The 27,812-nt window shown below is 41.2% G+C and overlaps 1 protein-coding gene and 1 long non-coding RNA gene across 2 annotated transcripts; one reads left to right on the top strand and one right to left on the bottom strand.

Annotated features, from left to right (window-relative positions):
• Positions 1–2,526: 2,526 nt before the first annotated feature.
• LOC138356217 (zinc finger protein 83-like) lies at positions 2,527–3,432 on the bottom strand. The gene is made up of 2 exons (XM_069311955.1): positions 3,013–3,432; positions 2,527–2,817 (listed from the first exon to the last, which is right to left on the bottom strand). Exons 1-2 carry the CDS (start codon positions 3,430–3,432, stop codon positions 2,527–2,529), a joined length of 711 nt encoding a protein of 236 aa, XP_069168056.1.
• A 10,191-nt stretch (positions 3,433–13,623) lies between these two features.
• LOC138355151 (uncharacterized) lies at positions 13,624–27,392 on the top strand. The gene is made up of 4 exons (XR_011223870.1): positions 13,624–14,064; positions 17,970–18,175; positions 18,995–19,136; positions 27,016–27,392. It is a non-coding gene; the product is annotated as an uncharacterized lncRNA (long non-coding RNA).
• The last annotated feature ends 420 nt before the right edge of the window (positions 27,393–27,812 follow it).

Below are 27,812 nucleotides of genomic sequence, written 5' to 3'. Positions count from 1 at the left end.
GCGTTCTTCGAGACCCGAACAGGGGTCTCGCCAAGGCAGGATAAGGCGGCCAAGCGGGCGGCCGCATCCTGAGAAGGGGCAGCAATGACACGGGTACCAAGACGAGTGGGGTTGAAGGTGATAGAGGCATTCACGGAATCGACAAGATGCCTATGAAGGGAAAAATCATCAGGAGGAGTTGAATCCAAAGGTAGGAGGTCAAAGTATTTAGTCCACATATCAGGACCAAACAAAGCATGGAACGAAGGAGCATACGAAGGGAGCATACGAGAGCGGCCATGGCGGGGACGGCGATGAGAACCCTTAGAGAGAGACAGGTCGAAAGGTGCAGTAGTCACAAGAAAGGATGGAGCCGTGCAAGGGGACGAGACAGTCACCACAGCAAGCTTGGGGCTCGACCAAACCACAGAGGAGGGAGGGGAGCAGGGAGGAAGAGTCCGGTCTGGGCCTAAACCGGGTCCCGTAGCGGGGGCTACAGATCCCGGTCTTCCAGGACGGTCCGACTCAGGGGCCTGGTCACCCACCCCATGAGCCTGGGTAATAGAAGGCAAGTCGTTATCCATACAGCAAACCAAACAAAAGAGATGGGACCTGGAACCAAGGGATACCACCTACCAGGGCAGCCAGGGAGGCCGAGCGCGTGCCAGTGCAGGAAGGGTGAATCGTCCCTAGCGGTGCTCCCCCTTTTCAACAGGGGAGTCCTACTACTTCGTTCATTCTCCCACACTGGTGCTAAGACCCCAGTCCCCCTATCGCCCTAGCCTGGACACCCAACCATCCACTCAGGGCGGCCTCTCACAGGCGACCCCTCCAGCGGGTGGTCCGATGGCTCACAAGGCCCCTACATGGTGCCCTTCAGCACGTACACCACCCAAAGAGGGGGCACAGGCAACCCACACCGGTCCCAGGGAGGTGTACGTGAGCCCCTCACCGGTCCCAGGGAGGTGTACGTGAGCCCCTCACCGGTCCCAGGGAGGTGTACGTGAGCCCCTCACCGGTCCCAGGGAGGTGTACGTGAGCCCCTCACCACGGCAAGGAGGCACCACAGAGGGGTATATTCAATAAAATACTCCAAAAATTATTATGAATTCTAGTTACAGTAATATACTGTACAATAAATGAAAAATTCCACTTTATAAAATGGGTTAATACAAGTGACGGTCAGGCTAATATTATTGTCAGATAAGATAATAAAATTGCCAGTATTTTAATATAATTGTGTCAAGATAATATATTTACCAGCACGCTAACGTAACTGCAGTGTCTGGCTAATATAATTGCCAGTCAGGCTAATATTATTGCTAGTTAAGATAATATAATTGTCAGTCAGGCTATTATAATTGTCGAATTCAGGGTAATATAATTCCCGGAGTCATGCTCACAAAATTCACAGTCAGGATAGTATAAATGATAGTCAAGCTAATGTAATTATCAGTCTGGATACACGTAATATACCCAGCAAATGCAAGTTTGATTAATACAATTGCCAGACAAGATAATATAATTGCCAGAGTCAGGATAATATAATTACCAGTCAGGATAATATAACTGCTAAACATAAATATCTCAGTCTGGTAAATATTATATAACAGCTGAGTAATATATATTACTATACATCATTTGGCTAGAGTAATATATATTTCCAACTCAGAAAACTATAAATGCCAGTCAGGCTAATATGACTAATGAACTAAGGTTAGCCTTTTATCAGAATCTATCTTAATGCACACAATAAGACAAGGGTTAGATCCCTATAAATACTGTAGATAGGCCAGACTACTAAAAATATCTGATGCAAATATAAATGAAGAGGTTTAGCTGAAAAAAATTCCAGTCTAATATATATTTGTTAGTGATTTATATATCTCAGTCACTGGGCAAAATAACAAAAATTATTTTAATATTTCATAAAAATAGTACAATAGTATATATATAAAACCACAGTTAAAAGTTAACAATCAACTAGAGTGCTTTTGGCTTGCTTTCAAGCCTTCAAATGTGGTGGCAGTGATGGCACTGCCAATGCCAGCACTGTGGCAGTGGAACATTGCCACATTTCTTCAGTGGCAGAGAAGAAAATGGAACGAAAGCTATGAGGTACACAGATATCAAAGAAGACAATTGGTACCAGTTGTACATACACGATCATGACAACAGAAAGGAAAATAGGGCAGGGGTTGGAGAGTGAGAAACAAGTTACAGTGAAGTAGCAACACCATGTTTTTGAATACAGTATATGGAATTGGGTAAGCTAAAACAGTATAAAAATATATAATAAAATAATGGTTGAAGCTATGAAGAGTGCAAGATATTTTCCTGATAAAGTTTACAATTTCCAACAATTTTAAAATTGGAAAAATGGTATTATAAGTTAATGAACTAATATGTGCTTAATTATACATTATACTAAAAACATTTTCTGATTTATCTCTCACAATCAAAATGTTTAACCTATCACCCAAATGCACAGTCTTGTGAGTTTTCATACTACAAAGATGACCGAAACTCTTCCAAAACTCTGGACACTCATGAAGGTTTATCATTCAGATGCACTAACACGTGTGCTATTATACCTTTACGTGACTTAAATAATCTGCCACATTTATCACACTCAAAAGACTTTTCTTCTGTATGTACTGACATGTGACTTATTATAGATCCACGACTTCTAAACCTTTTGCCACAGTCATCACACTCGAAAGGTCTTTCATCAATATGCATCATCATGTGAGTCTTCATATTTCCAAGATGTCTGAACCTCATCCCACACTCTGGACACTTGTGAGGTTTTTCACCCGAATGCACTAACATGTGAATCTTCATATTTCCAAGATGTCTGAATCTCTTCATACAGTTTGGACACTTATGAGGTTTTTCACCCGAATACACTAACATGTGAGTCTTCATATCTCCAAGACGAGTGAATACCTTCCCACACTCTGGACACTTATGAGGTTTTTCACCCAAATGCACTAACATGTGAGTCTTCATATGTTCATGACGAGTGAATACCTTCCCACACTCTGGACACTTATGAAGTTTTTCACTCGAATGCACTAACATGTGACGCTTCATATGTTCATGACGAGTGAATACCTTCCCACACTCTGGACACTTATGAGGTTTTTCACCCGAATGCACTAACATGTGAGTCTTCATGTGTCCAAGCTGATTGAACTTCTTCCCACACTCTGGACACTTATGAGGTTTTTCACCCGAATGCACTAACATGTGAGTCTTCATGTGTCCAAGCTGATTGAACTTCTTCCCACACTCTGGACACTTATGAGGTTTTTCACCCGAATGCACTAACATGTGTTTCTTCATATCTCCAAGATGAGTAAATACCTTCCCACGCTCTGGACACTGGCGAGTCTTCTTCTTTATGATAGGTGCAGTTTGTGGGAAGGTTTTCTCCTCGGATGACTGCATGAGTGATGATGCTGGGTGACGCCTCACGGTGGGGCGTCAATGTTTAGGCTTAGGCACGGCTTGAGTGTTGTTTCTTAGGTTGTTGTAGAGTTAGACTTGATGTGAGCACTTGAAGGTCAGTGGTGGGCTTCTTCTTTATGATAGGTGCAGTTTGTGGGAAGGTTTTCTCCTCGGTTGACTGCATGAGTGATGATGCTGGGTGACGCCTCACGGTGGGGCGTCAATGTTTAGGCTTAGGCAAGGCTTGAGTGTTGTTTCTTTGGTTGTTGTAGAGTTAGACTTGATGTGAGCACTTGAAGGTCAGTGGTGGGCTTCTTCTTTATGATAGGTGAAGTTTGTGGGAAGGTTTTCTTCTCCGGATGACTGCAAGAGTGGTTCTTCTTTATGATAGGTGCAGTTTGTGGGAAGGTTGTTGTGTTGATTTAGGGGCGACGACGATCGTACGTGGGAAGGATTTATGCTCAGGCTGGACACTCACCGTCCCGTGTTGTGATAATGGCCACGACGCTCACCTTGGCGTTCCAGCGTTCTTTCTGGTGCCACACTATATTTTTCCTACTTCTTACTTTTGTTTGTAACTGGTTTTCTACATTTAACTCTTATGTTTTTCTCATTTTTATTAAATAATATGCTTGCAATTTATTTATTAAAATACAATGGTACACGTTTATATACTTTCTGAAGGAAACATTGCTCCCATGGTGAATGCACTACATTGCATTTTTTTTCAATCAGCTCCTTTTGAAGTGTACTGCTCACTGGATGGAGTATTTTCTAGATTACAACATTCATCTGTACTCTTCGTTTCTGTAATCGTCGCCCTCGTCCTCCCACAGTCTTACCTGGGACGCGGTCGGGTCAAGATACCTGCTCCGCACCTTCCCCCCCCCTCCCCCCATGCTGGGTACTGAGATGGAGACTCAGTCACCAGAAGACATGGCTACTTCTCACGGCGTTATTAACATGGACCCTGAAAGCAGCCAGTCAGACGAGGAGGGCGAGTATCTAGAAGTTCTGACAAGGAATAAGAAGAAACGAAGAAGACAGGAGGCAAGGCGTAGTGTGGACAGTAATACACTTAACGGAAACGATAAAAGAATGAAGAACGACGCCGAGACTGATGCAGACAAACGGACGGAACGATGTCAGGAAGGTGAGGATCAGCGGAGATGGAGGCTTCTCTTCCCTGCCTCATGCACGCTGGCCTATCATCAGAAGCTGCTGTGGACCGTCAAACTCGGAAGAGAACACCGCAAGTTCGAGCCCCTGCTGAAGGAAGGTGTAAACAGACCTTACTTAACGGTAGGTTCTATGGAGGCAGTGGAGTATCTTACCCAGCAAGGATACGATGGAATTCTTATGGAAATACCGGAGGGAAACGAGAAGCTGACGAAGGTAATTATCTATAAATACCCTCAGATTCTGGACCCCGAGTTTATACTCGACGACCAACGATTTGTGTGGGCCAAGCGTCACCTTATTAAAGGTGAAGCTAGGAGTCAGGTGGTGGCTCTAGTGAGAGGTGACGTACCCGAAAAAGTGTTCATCACCGGGGCTGGCTACAGGCATGTAGCAAAGTATGTGGAAGAGCCCATAATATGCCTGAAATGCTGCAGATGGGGGCATAAATCCTGGAGATGTCAAAATGATCCACGATGTCGTTTCTGCGGAAAGTCTCACCTCTCTACTGTGTGTAGAAACAGACTGAATCTGGGTGAGAAAATAGTTCCCAGATGCTGCAACTGTGGAGGTGTTCACAATGCGAGCTCGGCTGTGTGTAGCAAGAGGCCGAGTATGGCTGTTCTCCGGCCGGTGAATGTTACAGAGCAAGCAAGAGCTCTTACCCAGACACCGGGAGCACAGCAAAACAGTCTGCCCCAAACAGTGCCAGTGAACCGGACGAATGCGTGGGTAAAGGAGTCACCTTTACTTAGGCAGGCTCCAGCAACAAGCAGCCACGCCACCACTCAGGACTCCGGCAGTGACAGTGTAACGGTGAGTGAAGTGGCTACTGTGGCTCAGAGAGAGGGTCATAATAATATGGTCAAGGAAGTGTGGGCTGAACTTAAAAAAGTTGGTGAGTTCCTCCAAAATCTGGGGCAGAGAATCGAGTCCATCGAGGCTAAATTAAACGTTCAGGAGGTCAAGGAAAATCACAAAACGGTGAAGGATAGTCAGGATATAGTGGTTGAGGACAAAAATGAAATATTGAGTGATGAAATGAAGGAAAGTGAAGTGTGTGTGAATGATGGTAGTCGTAGTGAAAGGAAGAACCCTATAATTACACATAAAATGAAGGAATCATTTGGGCCAATAATGGACATCTCAGGGCTGAAAAAATCTCTTGAGAATCGCAATGTCGCTTTTACTGGTGAACTTGGGAGGAGGTGGGAGATGTTATACAAGGTATGGCTATCATTTAGTGAACTTATTGGGGATGACTTAGGCAATGAATTGATTAATAATGGATCACCCTAGACTGAAAGTGTTGTCATGGAATGTTAATGGTTTGAGAAACAGGGTTACAGATGTTCATTGTTATGTGATGGGAAATGATATTGATGTTGTAGCTCTCCAAGAGACAGGGGATAGGAATGAAGGATTATTGAAATTAAATGGCTATAAAGGGTTTCACCTCTTCGCTGCAAATAACATCAGAGGCACGTCGATTTATGTTAAGAACTCCATACCAGCAGAGTTAGTAGAACCGCCATCAAAAACGCAAGGTATAGAGAGTGTTTGTGTTAAATTATCATTAAGGGAAGGGGAATTTATTGTAGTTAATTTGTATGTATCCAGGAACTGCTTCGACGCTAACTATTTACCTGACTGCATTTATACTAATCCTTCACTGGTCATTGGGGACCTTAATGCTCGGCACACAAGCCTTGGGACAGTGGGTAGTATTAATACTAATGGGGTCAAGTGGTTACAGTTTCTACAAGATCATCCAGATACCTGTCTATTGGGAAACAATGAACCAACTCACATCAGGGGAGGACGGCTTGACTATGCCTGCGTTTTAAACTCTCAGGGGATTATGGGGGAGGCTCGGGTTGTTCGGGAACTACTTAGTGACCACTTTGCCTTGAACGTTGAATTACCACTGGGGAAAAAACAAGTCCACTTTCAAAGGAAAAGGCTAAATATTAAGAAAGATATGAAAAATTATTTTATTCAAAATATGGGAGATTGGTATCAACATTACACGCCGCTCTGCGTTGATAGTTTTTACGAGGACATGGTCGAGAACATAGAGAAATTAGTACAGAGGGAAAATAACGGGGGCAGGGGAAGCAAGACGCACGGACCTAAGAAATTTAAATATTCCAATGATCAGCAAGTCAAGGGATGGGAGAGAATGCTACGGGGTGCGCATAAAGCATGGTTAAAAAATGGAATGAGGGATGAAGAGAAAAATACAATGTTGGAAGTGGCTAGGGAATGCAGTCAGGTGAGGAAGGAGGCGCGGGACAGATACTGGCAAGACTTTGCTCAGGCCATTGGTAATACTAAGAACCTTAAAGACATATGGAGAGCAGTAAATAAAGTCAGGGGTTGTAAGACTAAATTCATTGCTCACTCAGATCCAGGGAAAGTTGCTAATGAGTTAGTAGATAAATGGGCAAGTGCTGCTGGTATGGAGTCCTTACCTGCAGACACGAGAGTCACCATTGAGTCATGGGAAAATATTAGAAATGGAGTAACTTTATGTGCCTTAAATACAAGATCTATAGCATGCACTGAGATAACCCACGATGAGCTACTGGATGCTATAAAAAGTGGCAGCTCCACTGCTCCGGGAAAAGATGGAGTAACGTATGACATACTTAATTATTTAGCCGGTATGAAACCTAATCCCTTACTTGATTTGTTTAATATGAGTTATAGAGAGGGAAAGTTACCAAGAAAATGGAAAGAGGCTGTCATCATTCCTATCCCTAAGTCAAACGGAGGCTACAGACCTGTCTCCTTAATATCCTGCTTTTGTAAAATGATGGAAAGGATTTTGTTAAATAGGCTACTCTACCTTGTAGGTGATAACATGTCCAATAATCTCTTTGGTTTTATCAAAGGCAAAAGTACTGCGGATTGTCTCTTAAAGTGTTTGTCTAATGTGGATGACAATTGTAGAGTTTTTGTTGATCTACAAGGAGCGTTTGATAAAGCCAATGGGGAAGTAATCTTATACGAATTAACCAATCTGGGAATAACAGGGAGATTGCTACACTGGATAAGGGATTACCTGCAAGGCAGAAAAGGTCAGGTGTATTACCAGGGATACATGTCTGAGGAACGGAGGTTTCAGTTAGGTACCCCACAAGGGGGAGTATTAAGTCCCACCTTATTCAATGTATTAATGAACAGATTAGCATCAGAGATGTATCCTCCAGGGGTCACGACGATCATATATGCTGATGACATTCTTATACAAGGCACTTCTGGGAACAAAATTCAAGATGCTCTTAACATACTTGGTACAACCTGTCACAAGTTAGGCTTAGTTATAAATGCAGATAAAACCAAATACGAGTATAGGAAACGAAGAAATATAACACTTACTCTAAATGGTGTGGAACTGAGCCGTGTACAGAAGTACAAGTATCTGGGCATGTATGTTGGATACACATGTGAGAGTAAAAATGCTGAAATAAATCATATCAGCACCTTATGTAAAGCCCGTCTGCATCCTCTAAAAGCACTGGCTTTTTCTGGTAAAGGTGTTGGGGTACCTATCTTGCGGATGTTATACATAAGCACTGTTCGATCCCTGATAGACTACGCAGCACCCGTATTGTCTTACACAGGCCAAGGCAGAATTCAAAAAATAGAGCTGATACAGAACGAGGCTATGAGGATTATTCTTGGATGTCAAAGAAATGCAATGATTGAAATAATGAGAATGGAATTAAATTTACAGAGTGTGTGTGATAGAGTCCGTGACATTAACACTAGAGTATCTATTCGTTTCATGCGGAGAAAAGGAGGGGATAAGCTGTTTGAGAGCGTTCAGACCTGCTTGAGTGACGTACACACTTCCAGGAAACTGAGGGAGACTCGCTATACGAGAGGATTAGCTCATGACCTCAGGGAATACGACGTACTTGACTGCTGTAAACCCTCTCGAAAGTGTAATATGTCTGCTCCCTGGAAAGTACAGAAAATAGACGTCGAAATTGTACCCCTCAAGGTGAAAAAGATTCATCATGAACCGGGACAATTACGGTGTTTGTATGGAAGCATGATATCTCGGTTACCAAGAGGCAACAGTTTACATGTATATTGCGACGGGTCGGTGGCGGAGGATGGCAGGGCAGGGTGTGGTGTCCTAATAAGGGATTATACGGAGTTTGGGACTGTGGACAGGATAATTGAACTCCGGCTTAGTAATTATATATCATCCACACAAGCTGAACTGCAGGCCATTCTGGCGTGTTTGGAGGAAGTACGTCATGACGACAAAAATGTTTTTGTATTTGTCGATAGCCGAGGAGCACTGGAGTCCTTAAACAGTAGAAACCCAGTCTTCATGTCTATAGTGGAGGACTGTAAGAGAAGAATAACTGAGATACAGCTGAAAGGTTATAGTGTGAAATTCATGTGGATTCCATCTCATGTTGGAATAGTGCTCAACGAGGTGGCGGATGACTTGGCCAAACGTGCCACATCAAAACCGCAAGTTGACATTGAATGTGAATTCACAATGAGACAAATAAGAAGCAAAATCAGAAATATTCAGGCACAGGCGGGAGTGGAGAGGAGAGAGATAATGTATGAGAGTAGTCAAACCATGCAACACTACATGTATGTGAGTCAAAACACCCATTTCACTTATGGTAAAAGGAGAAATGCTTGGAGTGACTCTGTGTACATGCGGCTCAGGCTTGGGTACAAATATTACTGGGAATATGGGATAGATGTTCATGGTAATGACACGAAGTGTAAACTATGTGGTATGTTAAGGTCTCACACCCTTACCCATTATATTCTTGATTGTCCGTTGATTAGTGTATATAGAAACACTGAGATAAGGACTGTTCCTGAACAAATAGCCTGGATGTGTCACAACGGAAAGGTTGATGATATTCTTGAGAGATATAAGAATTTTGCACCAAGATTGTAATATTTTGTTGAATTATCTGCAGGTGTCTTGCAAATTGTCTATACAGTATACCTAGGTCATAAAAGTATTTGTGTGTACGTCTGATACCATACTCCTTGTGAGGGAGGAAATGTATATTTTTACCTCTCAGAATGTTTGGTAATATGTTTATTTGTGATGTGTGTATATGTATATATTAACACGTTGTACTGAACGGGGTGAGAATAGCTTGAGCTACCTCATCCCTTTGTGTGTATTTTACCTCAATAAACTTATTTCAATTTCAATTTCAATTTCAATTTCGTCCTCCCATGACGTCACGGCAGCCCATGACGTCACAACAGTCCATGACGTCAGCCCAGGTTCAGGAAACCGACGCCAGGATCGCCTCCGGATGTAAACAACGCCGCCACTCACCTCACCCCCCCCCCCCCTCCCCACACGACTCCTCATGGATTGTTTTTCACGATAGCCAACCTTGTTCTGAGGATACCACAGCCCGAAGCTAAGTAAACTATAGCTGGTACACTCTGTGCTATACAATAATTGCGATTTAATAAGGAAATAACCCTGTATATCAAATATTCTTTCCTCCAGTGACTTGATAAGAGGAATTAGCTGCCCATTCCTCACTCAATTCCTTTTTTGTGGTGTTTGGTGCTACAAGTTCCATTGTTCATTAGTAATGTTATGTTAAGTGATTCCAAGTACATTCAGGTGCAGTGTATTAAGTATAAATAATATTGTTTTTTTTCAGCAGTTGAAGTGCATTATAGACAAATTTTATGTTTTCCCCAGACCTTAATCTGAAGTTTCCTTTAGCATTTTATATTAAATGTTACAGTATCTGTGTTTATAGTACTGTACTCTATAACTTTATTATAAGCTAATTACAGCAGTTGCTATAACATTGCAGAATATTCTTGTATTCTTTCCACAGTGATTATTATTATTATTATTATTATTTACACATTTACAGAAAGTTAATTTGTTTTAAATTCTTGATGCCTTATTGCTACATGTTCTGCAATACATGTTAATTCTTTTGTGTATATTTTTCTACATTTTATCCATTACTAAGTATCATATTGTACTACATGTTGAGTGTTGTATACTTGTGTAATTATTTTCATGAAATTTACATCTCTCAGTTTTATGATAAAATTTACTATGCATGCTTTACCTGATCCAATTAATTTACATAACTCCAGTTTCAAGTCATGTGCATACCAGATTGCATATTTAATTTATAATTTTGCTGATTCATATATTTTGTGTGTGTGTGTGAGGGGTCTTGTATACTTGTGTGTTGTATACTTGTTTAATTATTTTCATGAAATTTACATTTCTCAGTTTTATGATAAAATTTACTATGCTTTACCTGATCCAATTAATTTACATAACTCCAGTTTCATGTCATGTGCATACCAGATTGCATATTTAATTTACAATTTTGCTGATTCATATATTTTGTGTGTGTGTGACATTTCTCAGTTTTATGATAAAATTTACTATGCTTTACCTGATCCAATTAATTTACATAACTCCAGTTTCAAATCATGTGCATACCAGATTGCATATTTAATTTACAATTTTGCTGATTCATATATTTTGTGTGTGTGTGATATTTCTCAGTTTTATGATAAAATTTACTATGCTTTACCTGATCCAATTAATTTACATAACTCCAGTTTCAAGTCATGTGCATACCAGATTGCACATTTAATTTACAATTTTGCTGATTCATATATTTTGTGTGTGTGTGACATTTCTCAGTTTTATGATAAAATTTACTATGCTTTACCTGATCCAATTAATTTACATAAGTCCAGTTTCAAGACATATGCATACCAGATTGCATATTTAATTTATAATTTTGCTGATTCATATATTTAGTGTGTGTGTGTGTGTGTGAGGGGTGGAAGCCAGCACAACCACAGGCCTCCCCACCACCAATGGAGACTCAGTCACCAGAAGAACTGGCTACTTCCCACGGCAATATTAACATGAACTCAGAAAGCAGCCAGTGCAGTCGAGGAGGGTGAGTATCAAGACGTTCTAACAAGGCAACAGAAGAAACGGTTAAGACAGGATGCAAGGCGTAGTGTTGACAGTAATGGTACACTTAACGGAAACGACACGAGAATGAAGAACGACGCCGAGACTGATGTCGACAAACGGACGGAACGATGTCAGGAAGGTGAGGGTCAGCGGAGATGGAGGCTTCTCTTCCCTGCCTCATGCACGCTGGCCTATCATCAGAAGCTGCTGTGGACAGTCACACTTGGAAGAGAACACCGCAAGTTCGAGCCCCTGCTGAAGGAAGGTGTAAACAGACCTTACTTAACGGTAGGTTCTATGGAGGCAGTGGAGTATCTTACCCAGCAAGGATATGATGGAATTGTTATGGAAATACCGGAGGGGAACGAGAAGCTGACGAAGGTAATTATCTATAAATACCCTCAGATTCTGGACCCCGAATTCATCCTCGACGACCAACGATTTGTGTGGGCCAAGCGTCCAACCCGTTCTCACACAAGACAGCACATATATGACTTAATGCTTAAAGTCAATATGTGGAATGTGATTTAGTACATATGTGATATATTCCCAGTTAACTTTTTTACCAAGGCTCAAACTCTTCCTCACGTACCAATTTACGTCTCACAGTACTCGTCCATCAACGTAGATAGCTGAATAGTCGTGATTGGTTCAATTATAACGAAAATTGTAGTTTTCAGGTCCCACATGGGTTGTGAAATTCACCTACTATTGTCCATGCTCTTATAATATTACAGATCAGCTACATCCTATTGAAGGCTCGTAGTTTTGTTTTGAGAAATATTAGTTGTTCTTAGTAAATTATAATAAGCACAATAAATTATTACATAGAATAACAGTGCTTCACCAATCAATATTATATACCATAGTTTGTGCTTTAGAAATCTTTAAAGAATGTTTTGTAGGAACGCTAACAGAAAACGATGTTATGTTGGAATGTATATAGGGTAAACTACTGCAAACAGGATGGTATGGCGTGTTTTATCCTAAATATAGGATCCACTACCACCTGTTAGGTGGGTAAGGGGTCCAATAACACCTGCAGGATGAGTATGGGGGTCACATCCACCCACAGGATGGGTATGGGGATCACTTCCACCCACAGGAAGGGTATGGGAGCCAATACCATCCACTGGATGTGTATGGCGTCCACTACCACCGACAGGATGGGTATGGGCTCACAACCACCCACAGGATGGGTATGGGGTCCAATACCACCCACAGGATGAGTATGGGGTCCACTATAACCCACAGGATGGGTATGGGGCTCCAACCACCCACAGAATAGGTATGGGGTCCAATAACACCCACTGGATATGTATGGCGTCCATTGCCCCCACAGGATGACTATAGGGTACAGTATCGCCCACAGGATTAGTATATAGGGTTCACTGCCGCCCACAGAGTCGGTATGGGGTCCACCGCCACCCACAGGGTCGGTATGGGGTCCACTACCGCCCACAGGGTCGCTATGAAGTCAACTACCGTCCACAGGGTCGGTAGGGGTCCACTACCGCCCACAGGGTCGGTAGGGGGTCCACTGCCACCCACAGGGTCGGAAGTGGGTCCACTGCCGCCCACAGGATCGATAGGGGGTCCACTGCCGCCCACAGGGTCGATAGGGGGTCCACTACCGCCCACAGGGTCGCTATGAAGTCAACTACCGCCCATAGTGTTTGTATAGTTTCCACTATCGCCCATAGTGTTATTATGGGGTCCACTACCCCTCATAGGGTCGATATGGGGGTCCATTACTACCCCCAGGGTGTGTCTGGGGTCTATTTTGGCAATACTGCTTTTCCAATCTCATTTGTTGTTCAACGTAAAATATTTGTTGCTCGACTTGCAACAATATATATATATATATATATATATATATATATATATATATATATATATATATATATATATATATATATATATATATATATATATATATATATATATATATATATATATATATATATATATATATATATATATAGTATAGTGCCTTTGCAATAATGTACCAATGTGTGTATTTTCATAACTCGTTTTAAATTGTTGAAAAATAAATAACTACATTGTGAATGCAAGTCAATGTTTACATGATAAATCAGAGTTGCCAGATTCCGCTTAAAATAGCAAATTGTGCTTATTTTCAAAGCTTGGGAATTTAGCTTTAAAGTAGTTAAAGCTACGAATTTCGCAATTTGCTATGTACTTTAGTGTACTATTTTAAAATAAGGTTGTTTTTTAAGCTGCAAGTCATATGAATCTCAAAAAAAGTATATTATTAACAATCTTATCTCCATAGTTCACTAGTTTCTGTAAATCAGATCTGGTAACTGTAGGCCAAGTACTGGAGGACTCAAGACACAATGTTTGTGGAAGCTATTAGTCTCTTTGAAGAAGTCATCTCGACAGGATCTTCCAGCTCCAGCTATATAAAACTTCACCACACATGGATCTACCTGGTACATCAAACGGTAAGAAATTACTAAACTGTACAAAGTTTTATGCTAGAACATTTGTTACAGTCCCCTGTTCTATGTGTACTCCATCACATAGTGACAGAGTATGTGGGAATAATTTTGTTGACACTGTCCATTTTGTCAATTCTACAACAGCAGATAATACGAATTCCCAGAGATATTTGTAACTTGAGATACTTGGTTTGGTTTGGTTAAGTTACGTTAGGTTAGGTTAGGATAGATTAGGTTATGTCAGCCTAATCTAACATCATATTTATTCATTACTAACTTATTGCCAGGAATTTTTGTGAAGCTTGTGTAGCTTGTGGTAGCTTGTGGTAATTAGACGGACCCCTTGTAACCTTGTGGAAAATTGAAACAGAAATTTCCTTAAGTACTTTCACATAATAATACATGACTTCTTCTGAATGAAGATGTATTACTATAAGGAAATTTGTTTCAATTTTCCTCCGTGGTCTGACACTGTCATATATATATATATATATATATATATATATATATATATATATATATATATATATATATATATATTATATATATGAGGGGTACCACCTCTGGTGCAAGTGTAGGGACCCATAGCCTCGGAGAAGAAAATAAAGAGTACTCAGAGAAGACCTTGTGGATCCTCACTGAACACTTTCATATTTTCTTCTCCTACCACCCCTATTCTTTTGGTATGTGTGTATATTTATCTAACTTTATTTGAAAACGTCATTACACAAAAAAAGTTACAATATTGATTATATATATATATATATATATATATATATATATATATATATATATATATATATATGCATTATATATATATATATATATATATATATATATATATATATATATATATATATATATGCATTTGATGGTTACAAGATATACATGGGTTGATACAAAAATAATAATGCAAAAAGGTGCTTAAAGGTTATGGATCTCTTGAAGAACACAACAATGGGAAACATTGATGAATGTCACAGACGGGTTCGATCATTGTTGCAAGTCAAACACTTCTTCGAATTCCTCTGAAGTTGGACTAGTGCCCAAGACGCAACAGGCATTTCCCCTCTGAATCGCAACACTGAGGCGCTGGAACAAGAAACTTTTTGCTCTCTGGTCTTTTGTAGCGCTGATCAATTTGTCCCCCAATTCCTTCAGGAACTTCAATGCACATTTTCCCCACGAACCGAGGGTCTCCGAGCCGATCGGAACAAAGCTGTAGCAGTGTGCTAGACCTCTGTATTTAATAATTTTCTGCGATTCCCTGAAAGAAGCAGCACCACCGCTTTCACGTGTGCTGTAGTGGAGGTAGGTACTGGCCAGTGTGGCAGCGCACGTGTAGTCCCATACCACTTGCTTACCATCCTTCCAAGGTAGCAAGGTGACCCCATCAGGGTGCTTCTGAGGGTCGTTAGGTCTGGATAAGTGTGGTTCTCTTTGTGCCGGGCAGCGGGCTGTGGCGAGGCTCCTCTTGATGATGTCGTTGACTTCTTCATGTCTTGCAATTTTACCCTGTGATTTACGACATACCAGACCATGACGACCATATTGGTCTGCCATCGCAGTTCCGCAGATGCACCTATGTTCGGTGAGGATGGGGGCGGCAAGGCGAAGGGCAACTCCAATGCGGAGAGCGTCATGACTGAGGCGAGTTCCCAGGGCTGCATTGGGCACAGCAAATAAAAAATCCCCGGCATGGGGTGCTGTTACCGCTAGGAGGCGGGCTTTGTTTTCAGCATCAGCGTTGTCAATCATTGCTGTGACAGTCTTTTCCATTATGGGGCTATCCCAGTGGGCCTGCTTGTGGTCTTTTGGGACTTGTGGTCGGGGTTGAGGGTGTGCAATGGTGTCCCATTGTCTGGCTGCTTCGATGAACGTTTGATCATGAGTTCCCGCTGTCTCTCTCATACGCTCTGGTAGGATCTGCCCTACCAATTCGTTGGCTGCTGTACATGAGGATAAGAATGCTGGAAGTGCTACCTCAGTTGCCTTTCGTATGCCTATCCCTCCAAATCTCACTGGTAGTGTTGCTTGGTCCCACTGACTGTCATCTAAATCTAGGTTGAGCGCCTTCCTGAATATTGACCTGAGGAGCTCATCATATTGATTTAGAAGTGGGTTGCCAAAAGTTGGTGCACACCTTAAGAAGTATGTTAGCCTGGGCAGGGTAAGGCACTTTGTGAGAAGGTAGAGGGCATCGTGGGAGTCCAAGTCCCCAATTCTCTCTTCCATCCTCTTTAGGTCTCTAAACTTTTCGTCAAGGACTGCAGCAATGGCATTGTGGCCCAGAGGTGCTCAGAGTAGTGTGCTGTCGGTAGGTTTAACGACTGAGGCTTCTGGTAGAACTGATTTCACTGCTCTAATGATTACTTCACTAGATGCAATAATTTCGCACTTGGAGGGGCTAAGAACGAGACCCATGGACTCCCCCCGTGTCTTCACCAGCTGTAAGTCTTCTAGCAGGGAATCTTGTGTGCCTGCCAGAGTGCCATCATCCAGGAACCAGATGTTGAGCTCGCTGGACAGTCTGGTTGTAATTTCTCGAACCGCTATGCAAAAGAGGAACGGTGCAAGTGGGTCACCCTGTTGAATTCCCTCTGCTGAGGTGACTTCATGTTTGCCAAACAGGAGGGTTGAGTCTTTGCTGTAGCCTGCTGACACAAACGGGAGAATGCTTGGGCAATGTTCCTGGACTGCAGTGAGGATTGCTTCCCTTTTGACCGAGTTGAAAGCGTTTTTAAAATCTAATTTTACTACTGCCTGGTCTTCAGTAAGAGAGCTAATGTAGGCTCGTGCAGCATGAGCCGCTGCTTCACAGCCTTGGGGGACTCCAAACCCCAACTGGTTGGGTTGCAGCATGGTGGCTGCTTCCGTTCGGATACTTCTGACAGCAGCCCTTGCAACTAGGCGGCGAAGGGTATTACCAACGGCAATGGGTCTGATTCCTCCCCCCTTCTTTTTGAGGGCACATAGGGATGCACCAAAGAAGAATGGTTTGATTTCATCAGGGATTAACCCGGCGAGGCAGTTGTTGACAAACGTTGTGATTTCTGTCAGGAGCGCTTCTGCAGCTGGGCCAAGAACAGGATTCACCATTTCCTTCACATGTTGAGGTCTTACCCCTGTGTAGCCTCCTGAGGAGCCCGGGGGAAATGAAACGATAGCTTTATAAACCTCTGACTCCCGGAGGACGAGAGGTTCCTGATTAGGGGCGAGCCTGACCTGTGGGGGAGGTCCACCTACGGCCCTGACGGGGTGTTTTTCTCTCAGTGCTTGGGCTGTGGTTTCATCCCTGGGCAAAATTTTGTCCTCACTTGTGATTAACCTGAGTGCCCCGACTGTATTGCCCTCTTCAATTTTCTTGCTGACTTGGGTACCTAATTTTCTGTTGTCGCTGATTGTCGTACTTGGTCTGCCTCGGCGGTGTTTGGTGTGTTTGGGGAGGCGGACTAGGTTATATATATATATATATATATATATATATATATATATATATATATATATATATATATATATATATATATATATATATATATATATATATATATATATATATATATATATATATATATATATATATAATATATATATATAATTTTTTTTTTCTTCCAATAATATAGTATTTGCTTGAAATTAACAGCCTGGTCAATCAGGCTCTTGGATGCAACTCCTCTCAGTTTTGTTATACGAGTTACAGCCTGGTTAATCACATCCAAAATTAAAGTTATTTCCAGATGCAGTCCTAAAATTTTTAACATTGCTCTCACTAGTGTTAATGTAGATTATTTCATAATTTAAATAATATATTTAATTACTGTAGTACATTTTAACAACAATTTAACTTATAATTTTTGCAGCATAGGTGATTTGAATATAAGTATTTTATTAGAAATTATTTCCTTCAGGTCTTCAGGGAAAATTCTTGAGGAGATGCACAAACTGCAAACAATGTGTGCATGTCCGAAGCAATGTTTGCAAGTTCTGCCAGTGTGACTTCCGAAACAGTAGAGAATTAATGAAGAAAGAAGAGGAAGCCCGTTTTCTACTTAAAGGCAAGAGGGCTTTAGAACGAAATACAGCAAGCCGGGTTCTACGAAGGATTGAAAATCAGGTATTGAAGTTTGTCTACATCTGTTGTATTCATTTGTATTCTTCTTATGCTGAACTTGCTTGATAAGGTATAGAATCAACATGAATAATACTGTACAGTACTTACATACTATTTGTTTATTTATTTATATACAAGATAGCACACTGGGATTATGAGAGTACATAGCATTGATGTTTTTACATTCTTGTAAAGCCACTAGCACACATAGTGTTTTGGGCAGGTCCTTAATCTAACAGATAATTTTAAATAGGCAATTTAAAGCAAAATTGGAAAAAAATTGGCTGGTACATTGTAAGAAAGTATCACAAAGATTACTATGTACATTAAAGTAAAATTTGAGGGTTATCAACATATAAATTGTAGCATAATTTGAGGAATATTTCAAGGTATAATATAGTAAGATATGCATTCAATATAACAATCATGATATAAGGTGATAGCAATGATTACAATGGAAAAGTTGTATGGTTTAGGCACATATATTCTGGCATTGGATTTCATAAGATACAGTGCGAGTTTAATGCACTAGTTAGGAAACTATCAAGATAAAATTAGGTACTTTTTGGTTTTATTTTTTAAAATGGCAGAAGTCGGACAGTTTTTAAATTTGTTAGCGAGTGAGTTCCATAGACAAGGTCCCTTTATTTGCATAGAGTATTTACACAGAATAACTTTGACTCTGGGGATATCAAAGATATTTATTTCTGGTATTGTGATTCTATTATGGGTTCTATTGCACATGCCCAGCTATGCTTCAAACATTTATTTTGTTGCATTTTCCCAGATGATGTTATTGTATAAATATTATTTGCTTTTTAGCTAACATATCTGCGTGGCTGTGGGTATGAATCAATCGTTATCTATTACAAGAAAGGACCAGCACGGGTGACACATGGTATCCTACCAAAAAACGTAATACAAGAAGAGGACAAGAAGATCTTCACCACTAACTTCTTTTTGTGTAAGTAGTTCACATAATATATAAATATATCACCACCTATTATTTTCTCTCATATATATATATACATATATATATATATATATATATATATATATATATATATATATATATATATATATATATATATATATATATATATATATATATATATATATATTGTGACGGTAACGCGTTGGTGTTCGGCTGTTCAAAGCTAGGGGTATGGCCTCGTCACATAGTATTAAAAAAAAAAATAGAAAATCTGGAACTTCGTCTGTGGTAAGGTAAGGAGAAAGACACACAAAACACAAGTAAATTTTAACAATGGAATTTTAATTACGTTAGATAAACAAAACATGAATAAAATGGACATACAAATTCGTATAATAAAATCAATCAATCAAAATAATAAGAATAATTAAATGACACAATGAAAAGTTACGTTAAGACAAGTGAGCAAAATAACAAGAAGTGCAATATACAAAAAATGAAAGATGCAGGAATATTGGCTTTAAGCTATCACCTCTCTCAGTACACGTACGCCAAAGCTTACGTCTACCAGGAAGAAGTGTTAACCGTATGAAAGCACTGAATATTCTGAGGACTGAGGTCGTGGCGGCCCCAGACATCAAGTAGTATGGTGGGCGGAGTGCAGTTGCAGCCAGACCGGCGACCAATCAGCGAGGAGCCGGCAACAAGACAGGTAGTTTGGCGGTTTGAGGAGAAGCAGGTGTTCCTGGCTGCATACGTTTTGCGCTCTGGCAAACCTTGCTGGTGTTGTTGTCGTTGTTGGACATTTCTTCCATAGTAGTTTTATATAGATGTAACGACGTATTTTTGGAGGGAAGAGCAGGCTCAATCTCTTGAAGGAGATTATCGTCACAACTCTCCCCCGAAGCCTGCGGTTCTGGAAGAAGTACGTCGTTATGTAGTGGAGTAATGGATGGAGTCACTTCTACTTCATAAACTCTGGAGAGATCATTGGCTAAGATGTTGTCGGAATCTTGGTATAGCATGTCTCCAGGTTGAATTTCTGCAGTTAGCAAGCCCATAGTAGAAGACGTTGAGAGGGGAAGTGGGCGTGCTGCAGGAGGTGTAGGGTGGTGTGGTCCGTGTTGATGGTGGACCGAGCACTTTTCAGGTGTGGAGTGAAGTGGTGGAGCTTCAGGATGATGAAGAGTAGCTCCTTGCCAATTGTTCCGTAGTTCCTTGTAGCAGTAGTCGCTGACAGGTGTATTCTCCTCGCCTCGTTGCTGCATCGCGACACCACCAACGTCGGTACCACTGGCGTCGACATGGAGGATGAAGGGCTTATCTGACGAGGTGAGAGTGGAATTAGAATAGGGCAAAGGAGCACGATTATTATCCTGAAAGCATTTGGGAAGATCATTAAGGATTTCGGAATTAGAAAGCGCTGACTCCTTGTCAGTGCTTTCGGGAGGAGAAGCTGGGAAGGTCTCACTGTGGATGTAGGGTTCTGTGAAGGTAGAACAGTTAATCAGGACAGTGGGAGGAGTACCATTATATTGCTTCAGGAGGTTGACGTGGCACAGCTGGGTCTTCCGTCGCCTATCTGGAGTCTCTATGACGTAGTTGTTGTTGCTTCTGCACTCTTTGACGTGGTAGGGTCCTGAAAATTTGTTTTGTAAAGGTGAACCTGGGATAGGGAAGTATGCTAGAATGAAGTCTCCTGGCTTAAATTTTTACTTTGCTGGTCTGGTCGTAATGAGTCTTCATTCTCTCCTGGGCTTTCAATAGATTATCATGGGCAAAACGGTGGACTCTCTCTAGAATGTGTTGAAGGTTTTGAAGAAACTGGGGCACATTCTGATGCTCACTGAAGGTGGCATCTCGGAGAGAGTCTTTGAAAGCCTTAAGGGGAGTACGGCACTTACGGCCGTAGAGCATCTCATAAGGAGATACTCCTAAGGACTCATTGGGGAGACTTCTGTAAATACACATTATAAGGTCAATCTGCTTATCCCAATCCTTAGAGGTTTCACTACAAAACTTTTTCAAGAGTGCTTTGATAGTCTGATGACTACGTTCAAGAGAACCCTGTGAAGCAGGATGATAGGGGCTGGACAATACCTGTTTGATGTTGAACTCCTCCAGTGTCCTTTTGAAGAGATCACTGGTGAAGTTGGTACCACAGTCGCTCTGAATCTCCCTGGGAAATCCGTATTGAGTGAAGATCTTCAATAGATGTTTTACAACCGTAGCAGCCGTGATGTTCTTCACTGGAACTGCTATGGGAAATCTGGTGGTAGGACACAGGATGGTTAGGATGTAGGCGTTACCTGAACTGGTCCGAGGTAAAGGACCAACACAGTCTATTATGAGTCTGTGGAAAGGTTCTGCAGGCACCTGTATGGGAATCAGTGGCGCTCTGGGAATGGAGATGTTCGGTTTGCCTGCCATCTGACATGTATGACACTGTTTTACGTACTGTTTGACGTTATTTACCATACCTGGCCAGTAGTAGTCTTGACGAATTCCATGGTAAGTCTTGTTGAAGCCGTAGTGGGAGAGTGCTCCGTGGGCCAGGTGTAGAATAGTGGGCCGCAGGTTGGTAGGAATCACAAGTTGTTCGATGTTGGCCCAATCGTCCTCCTCCTTCAGTTTACTGGGTCTATATCTGCGGTAGAGCAAGTCGTTCTCAAGGAAGAACCCAGGAATACTGTCGGGTTGAGTCTCAGCCTGGAAAAACAATGGTGTTAAAGTAAGATCTTCCCTCTGCAACTTACGGAACTCCAACTTGGTCAGATGCGGGGGTAGTTTCTGAGGGTCTTGAGGGACAGCGGTAGCAGTAGAGTCAGCTGGCTGTGGACGTGCGGCTTGTGCACGGGTGGTCACGAGAACCGGAGGAGAAACTTCATCACTCTCTTGAACCTCTGCTGGAACATACTCTAGAATAGGGTTACTTGGCACAGAGTTACACACCTGGGGTTTGTCCATGACGATCAGGTTGGTCGGTTGCAGGTCTTCTGCCAAGTCGTTGCCTAGGAGAAGTTGCACTCCAGGCATGGGAAAAGGCTTTTCCCTGACGGCGACTTGGACTTCTCCGTTCACGTAGGGACAATCCAGGTGGACTCTGGCGAGAGGGTATGGAGTGGTAGCAGTGAGGTCAGTGATGAAGACAGTTTCTCCGGTGTAGACGATGTTGGGCACAGCCGACTTCAAGATGATCGATTGAAGAGCCGCTGTGTCCCTCAAGATCTTCAATTTGAAACGTCCCTCCGGATTTGAACCGTTGGCAGAGACAGTTCCAGTATACAGGTGGTTACTGAAAAGAGAAAGATCATTAACTTTAACACCAACATTCATCACAGGCTTACCGGACTTAGGAGGAGTTGGTTTGGGTTTTTGTGGGTCAGTGGTTCCCTTGTATTGAGACTTACCACACTTGTCTATGGTATGTCCATAGAGTCTACAATACTTGCAGTACAGTTGCGAACCAGCTTGATTGGGGCTCACTTTCTCGTAACTGTACCACGACTTCTTACTGGAGGATGGTTCGGGTGTCAGCCGGTGGATGAGGCTGTAAGTGTCAGCCGACTTAGCACACTTCAGGTAGTCGGTTTCTTCTTTATCTGCTAAGTAGAGACGGACAGGAGGCGGCACACGTCTCAAGAATTCTTCAACAAGCATCAGGTTGACGAGTTCTGTAAAAGTAGAGACATGTGCTGCTTCCAGCCATTTCATGAAATACCTCCGTTTCGTGTTAGCAAACTCGAGGAAGGTAGTGGTACTTGCCTTCAGGTGGTCACGGAATTTCCTTCTATAATTTTCGGTGGAAAGGAGATAGGCGTCCAACACTGCTTGTTTCAGAGTCTGGTAGTCATTCTCAGACGCCAGAGTACTGAGGGTGACTGCAGCTCTACCTGTAAGATGGACTCTGAGAAGTGTGGCCCATTGGTCGACAGGCCAACTGAGTTGATTAGCAAGGGTTTCAAAGGTGGTAAAGAACACATCAACTTCTTCTACAAAGGATGGCATTAACTTACTTGCATGTGATATATTAAAACTGACGGGAAGATTGGCAGTAGCTTGCTGGCGTTGAGTGAAGTGTGAAGTTTCCAAGGCGATTTCGCGTTGACGACACTCTAGAGCCAGAGTCGCTTGTTGCTTGTCATGCTCGCGTTGCATCTCCAACTCGCGTTGTTTTGTTTCAAGCTGTATTCTCTCACGTTCATGGAGCAAGGCGACCTCACGTTTGTGGAGGGCGAGTCCACGTTCGTGTTCTTCTCTCCTCAAGGCAGCTTCGCGTTCTCTGAGGGTGATTTCTCGTTCTTGTTCTTCCCTTCGTATGACAGCTGCTTCTCTTTGCTGCTCACGTTCAATCTTGGCCAGCTCTAGTTTAAGTTTCATCGTTGCCAAGTCAGTTTTATCTGCAATATAGTAAGTTTCATGAGTTTCAGAGTCTATCTTACCTTGCTCTAAATAGTAATCCAGCAACAGGTTGTGTAGGTCATTTTTGTTGGCTTGGTAGGGAACTTCTAGTTGATACTCATGTGCAAGAGTTTGTAATTCAGTCCTCTTGGCACGACTTAAAGTCCCTATTTCACCTGCTGGATTTGCACGGAAAGCTTGAAGACGAAACATGGTGAAATTAGCAAATAAATGTAACACGAATATTCAATAGTGAATGTCAGAAACAGGACAACGTGGCAACTGATACCTATCCTGTGGGATCTTTAACAATTAAAGTTAAGTAAAAGATGTTAAATGATTAATTTAAATCAAGGGCGCAGGAAATCTTGTACCCGGTACTCATGTAAGAGGATAAGGGCAAGAAAATCCTACTAACAAATGAAACAGAGTTTCGAAAACAAATGAAACAGTAAATTGCCTCAAAAGTAAAATTGGTAGTCCAAGGATGTAGGCATACCTTGCCAAGTCTCTATAGGACATAAAGCAAGTATTTCCTACTGAATTTAATATGATACTTACAGAATTAGCGAACTTTTGTGCTCTGAAAAAGTAAGCTAATTCCCTACCGTTGTATGTATCATCATCTCTGACTGACGTGTAGGGGTGCGAGGTGTCAACTGGTGACGAGAACTGCTGCTGAGGTCCCAATTCAGCAACTAAAGTTCGAGCTAGAGGAACTATGGCCCTCTTTGTCCTCCTACAGTCAGATTGCAGAAGATTGGGTACTCTTGACCCGGGGCAGACCACAGTACCAGGGTACCAATATGATGATCTGTCAAAAATGAGAAATATCCAAGGGACAAAGATGGTAAACACGAGTAATAACACGGAGGGAGAGATGACCAATTAAGAGTATGACTGCGGCCTACAGTCACCACGTAATCCAAAGTTGTCTCACCTTCACTATATGTTACTCTCGTAATGCACAATACACCGCACCATATAAAAATGAAATTGAATATGAAAAATAGTAAAAGCTACGTTAACAAAGTTAAATACGCTTACCATAAATTACCACTTGGCACCAGTACCTGAGTGAAGCTCCTAGGACAGGCCCCCATATAATATGTGACGGTAATGCGTTGGTGTTCGGCTGTTCAAAGCTAGGGGTATGGCCTCGTCACATAGTATTAAAAAAAAAATAGAAAATCTGGAACTTCGTCTGTGGTAAGGTAAGGAGAAGACACACAAAACACAAGTAAATTTTAACAATGGAATTTTAATTACGTTAGATAAACAAAACATGAATAAAATGGACATACAAATTCGTATAATAAAATCAATCAATCAAAATAATAAGAATAATTAAATGACACAATGAAAAGTTACGTTAAGACAAGTGAGCAAAATAACAAGAAGTGCAATATACAAAAAATGAGAGATGCGGGAATATTGGCTTTAAGCTATCACCTCTCTCAGTACACGTACGCCAAAGCTTACGTCTACCAGGAAGAAGTGTTAACCGTATGAAAGCACTGAATATTCTGAGGACTGAGGTCGTGGCGGCCCCAGACATCAAGTAGTATGGTGGGCGGAGTGCAGTTGCAGCCAGACCGGCGACCAATCAGCGAGGAGCCGGCAACAAGACAGGTAGTTTGGCGGTTTGAGGAGAAGCAGGTGTTCCTGGCTGCATACGTTTTGCGCTCTGGCAAACCTTGCTGGTGTTGTTGTCGTTGTTGGACATTTCTTCCATAGTAGTTTTATATAGATGTAACGACGTATTTTTGGAGGGAAGAGCAGGCTCAATCTCTTGAAGGAGATTATCGTCACAATATATATATATATATATATATATATATATATATATATATATATATATATATATATATATATATATATATATATATAATTTCAATTCAATCATCTTATCTATCCATATCTCAACTATGGTATTTGTGCTTGGGGCTCTACTACCCAAAATCACTTACGTCCTCTAATTACTCAACACAAAGCTGCTATTAGGACAATATCCAATTCTGGCCCCAGACATCACTCGGTACCCCTATTCAAATCCCTGAATATGTTAGACATTAAGTCACTGCACATTCTCTCATGTGTACTATACATATACAAAACGCTAAATTGTAATGCCAATCCTGATCTCAAAAGCTTCATAGAAGGTTGTAACAGAACCCATGAGCACCACACCAGAAATAAATACAGTTTTGATATTCCTAGAGTACGACTTAATCAAACCAGAAATGCTCTACAAATCAAGGGGCCCAGGATGTGGAATGACCTTCCCAACCATGTTAAAGACAGTACCTCTCTCAACCAGTTTAAGTTAAAAACGAAGCTATACCTAATAAATTCCCTGTAACCTACCTTACCTCTCTATTGTCAACCCATGTATGTTTTTTGTTTTTTTTTTGTTTTACAAATCAACGCTGTTTTAATGTAATTTTCTGTAATAATTTGTAATTGTATTTGTGCTGTTTTTTCAACAATGTTCCCCCCTCTTTTACCTCTATTTTTATTTGTACTCAACGCATTTTTTTCTTTTTACCCATTAGTTTTAAGCTTTAGTCAGTAGTGTTTTTTCCTGCCCGAAACGCTTTGCGTAATAGTGGCTTTAGGCATTGTATGTACTAGCTCCTATCTATAAAGCCAACAAACTTTGTAAAATCTCTTTATGTATGTACCTTTGCCTAAATAAAAATTATTATTATTATTATTATTATTATTATTATTATCTCTGTCGTTGATGTATATGGCAAAAAGTGTGTGGCCCAAAACAGCACTATGTCTTAACGTAATGGGTCCAAGGGCCCATAAGGTCTCAACAGCATTAATGGCCCTTTAGCAAACCAGTGTGCTGGGGCCCCTATGACACCCATGACGTCTTTGTATCATTTCAAGTTTGTACATGTACTTCTTAAGATATGGGCACCATACAACTGCTGCATATTCTAGCTTTTGTCTAAAAAAATCATGAACAATTTATTTATTATTTATCCATGAATGCCAGAACTAAACCCTGTGGTACTCCACTCGTCACATTTCTCCAGTCCAATACATTGCCTCTGATTACTGCCCTCATTTTTCTATCAGTTTGAAATTTTTTAATCCATGTTAGAAGCTTACCTGTCACCCCTCCAATATGTTCCAGTTTCCAGAACAAACTCTTATGTGGAATTCTGTTGAATGCCTTTTTTAGGTCCAGATAGATGCAGTCAACCCAACCATCTCTTTCCTGTAAAATTTCTGCGGCTCGATCATAGTAACTGATTAAATTGGTTACACAGGATCTTCCATTTCGAAAACCATGTTGACGGTCTGATATTATAAAGCTTTTCTCCCGGTGTTCTACCAGTTTAGTTTTACTTGTCTTTTTTTCCAATATTTTTACTGTTACACTTGGCCAATTGCTTTGTTCTTACTTAGCTCCTTGAGCAATTTTTTAACTGTGTATGTACATGCAGTATTTTTATAAATGTTTATTTTTTTTCCACCACGCACAAGGAAGCTTGATGCAGATAAACTTACATTAGGATCAGAAGGTGATAGCGATAATGCCCTGGAAAAAAATCATGACGAGCTACAAGTGCAGCAGGTGCAAGAAGTGCATCAAGTCCAAAAAGTACCGCAGGTGCAAGAAATGCAACAAGTACAAAAAGTTCCGCAGGTGGAACATTTACAAAAAGTTCCGCAGGTGCAACAAGGGCTACCATTAGCACTCATTCAGAAACAGCAAGAAGTACATGTAGTAAAATTTGAACCACAGGGAACTACACCATAATAGTGGCTTTAGGCATTGTATGTACTAGTTCTATCTATATATCGATCCATTAATGTAACATTACTTGTATGTATGTACCTTACCTGAATAAACATATTTATTTATTTATTTATTTATTTATTTATTTATTTATTTATACAAGTTTAACTCTGGGGATATCAAAGAGATATTTATTTCTGGTGTGGTGATAATGGGTCCTATTACATCTGTCCAGGAAGAGTTTCAGAGCAGGATTTGCATTTAAGAACAGGGTTTTGTAAATGTAGTTGACACAAGAGAATTTATGGAGTGAGATTATGTTTAGCATGTTTAGGGAGTTAAACAAGGGGGCTGAGTGTTGTCTGAAAGCAGAATTTGATATTATTCTGATAGCAGATTTTTGCTGGGTGATGATGGACTTGAGGTGGTTTGCAGTGGTTGAACCCCATGCACAGATACCATAGTTGAGATAGGGATAGATTAGTGTATAATATAGAGAGATGAGAGCAGGGTTAGGTACATAATATCTGATTTTGGAGAGTATA

The sequence above is a fragment of the Procambarus clarkii genome, chromosome 6 (assembly GCF_040958095.1).
Source record: "Procambarus clarkii isolate CNS0578487 chromosome 6, FALCON_Pclarkii_2.0, whole genome shotgun sequence".
NCBI classification, from domain to species: Eukaryota; Metazoa; Arthropoda; class Malacostraca; order Decapoda; family Cambaridae; genus Procambarus; species Procambarus clarkii.
This window is presented reverse-complemented; position numbering and strand designations above follow the sequence as displayed.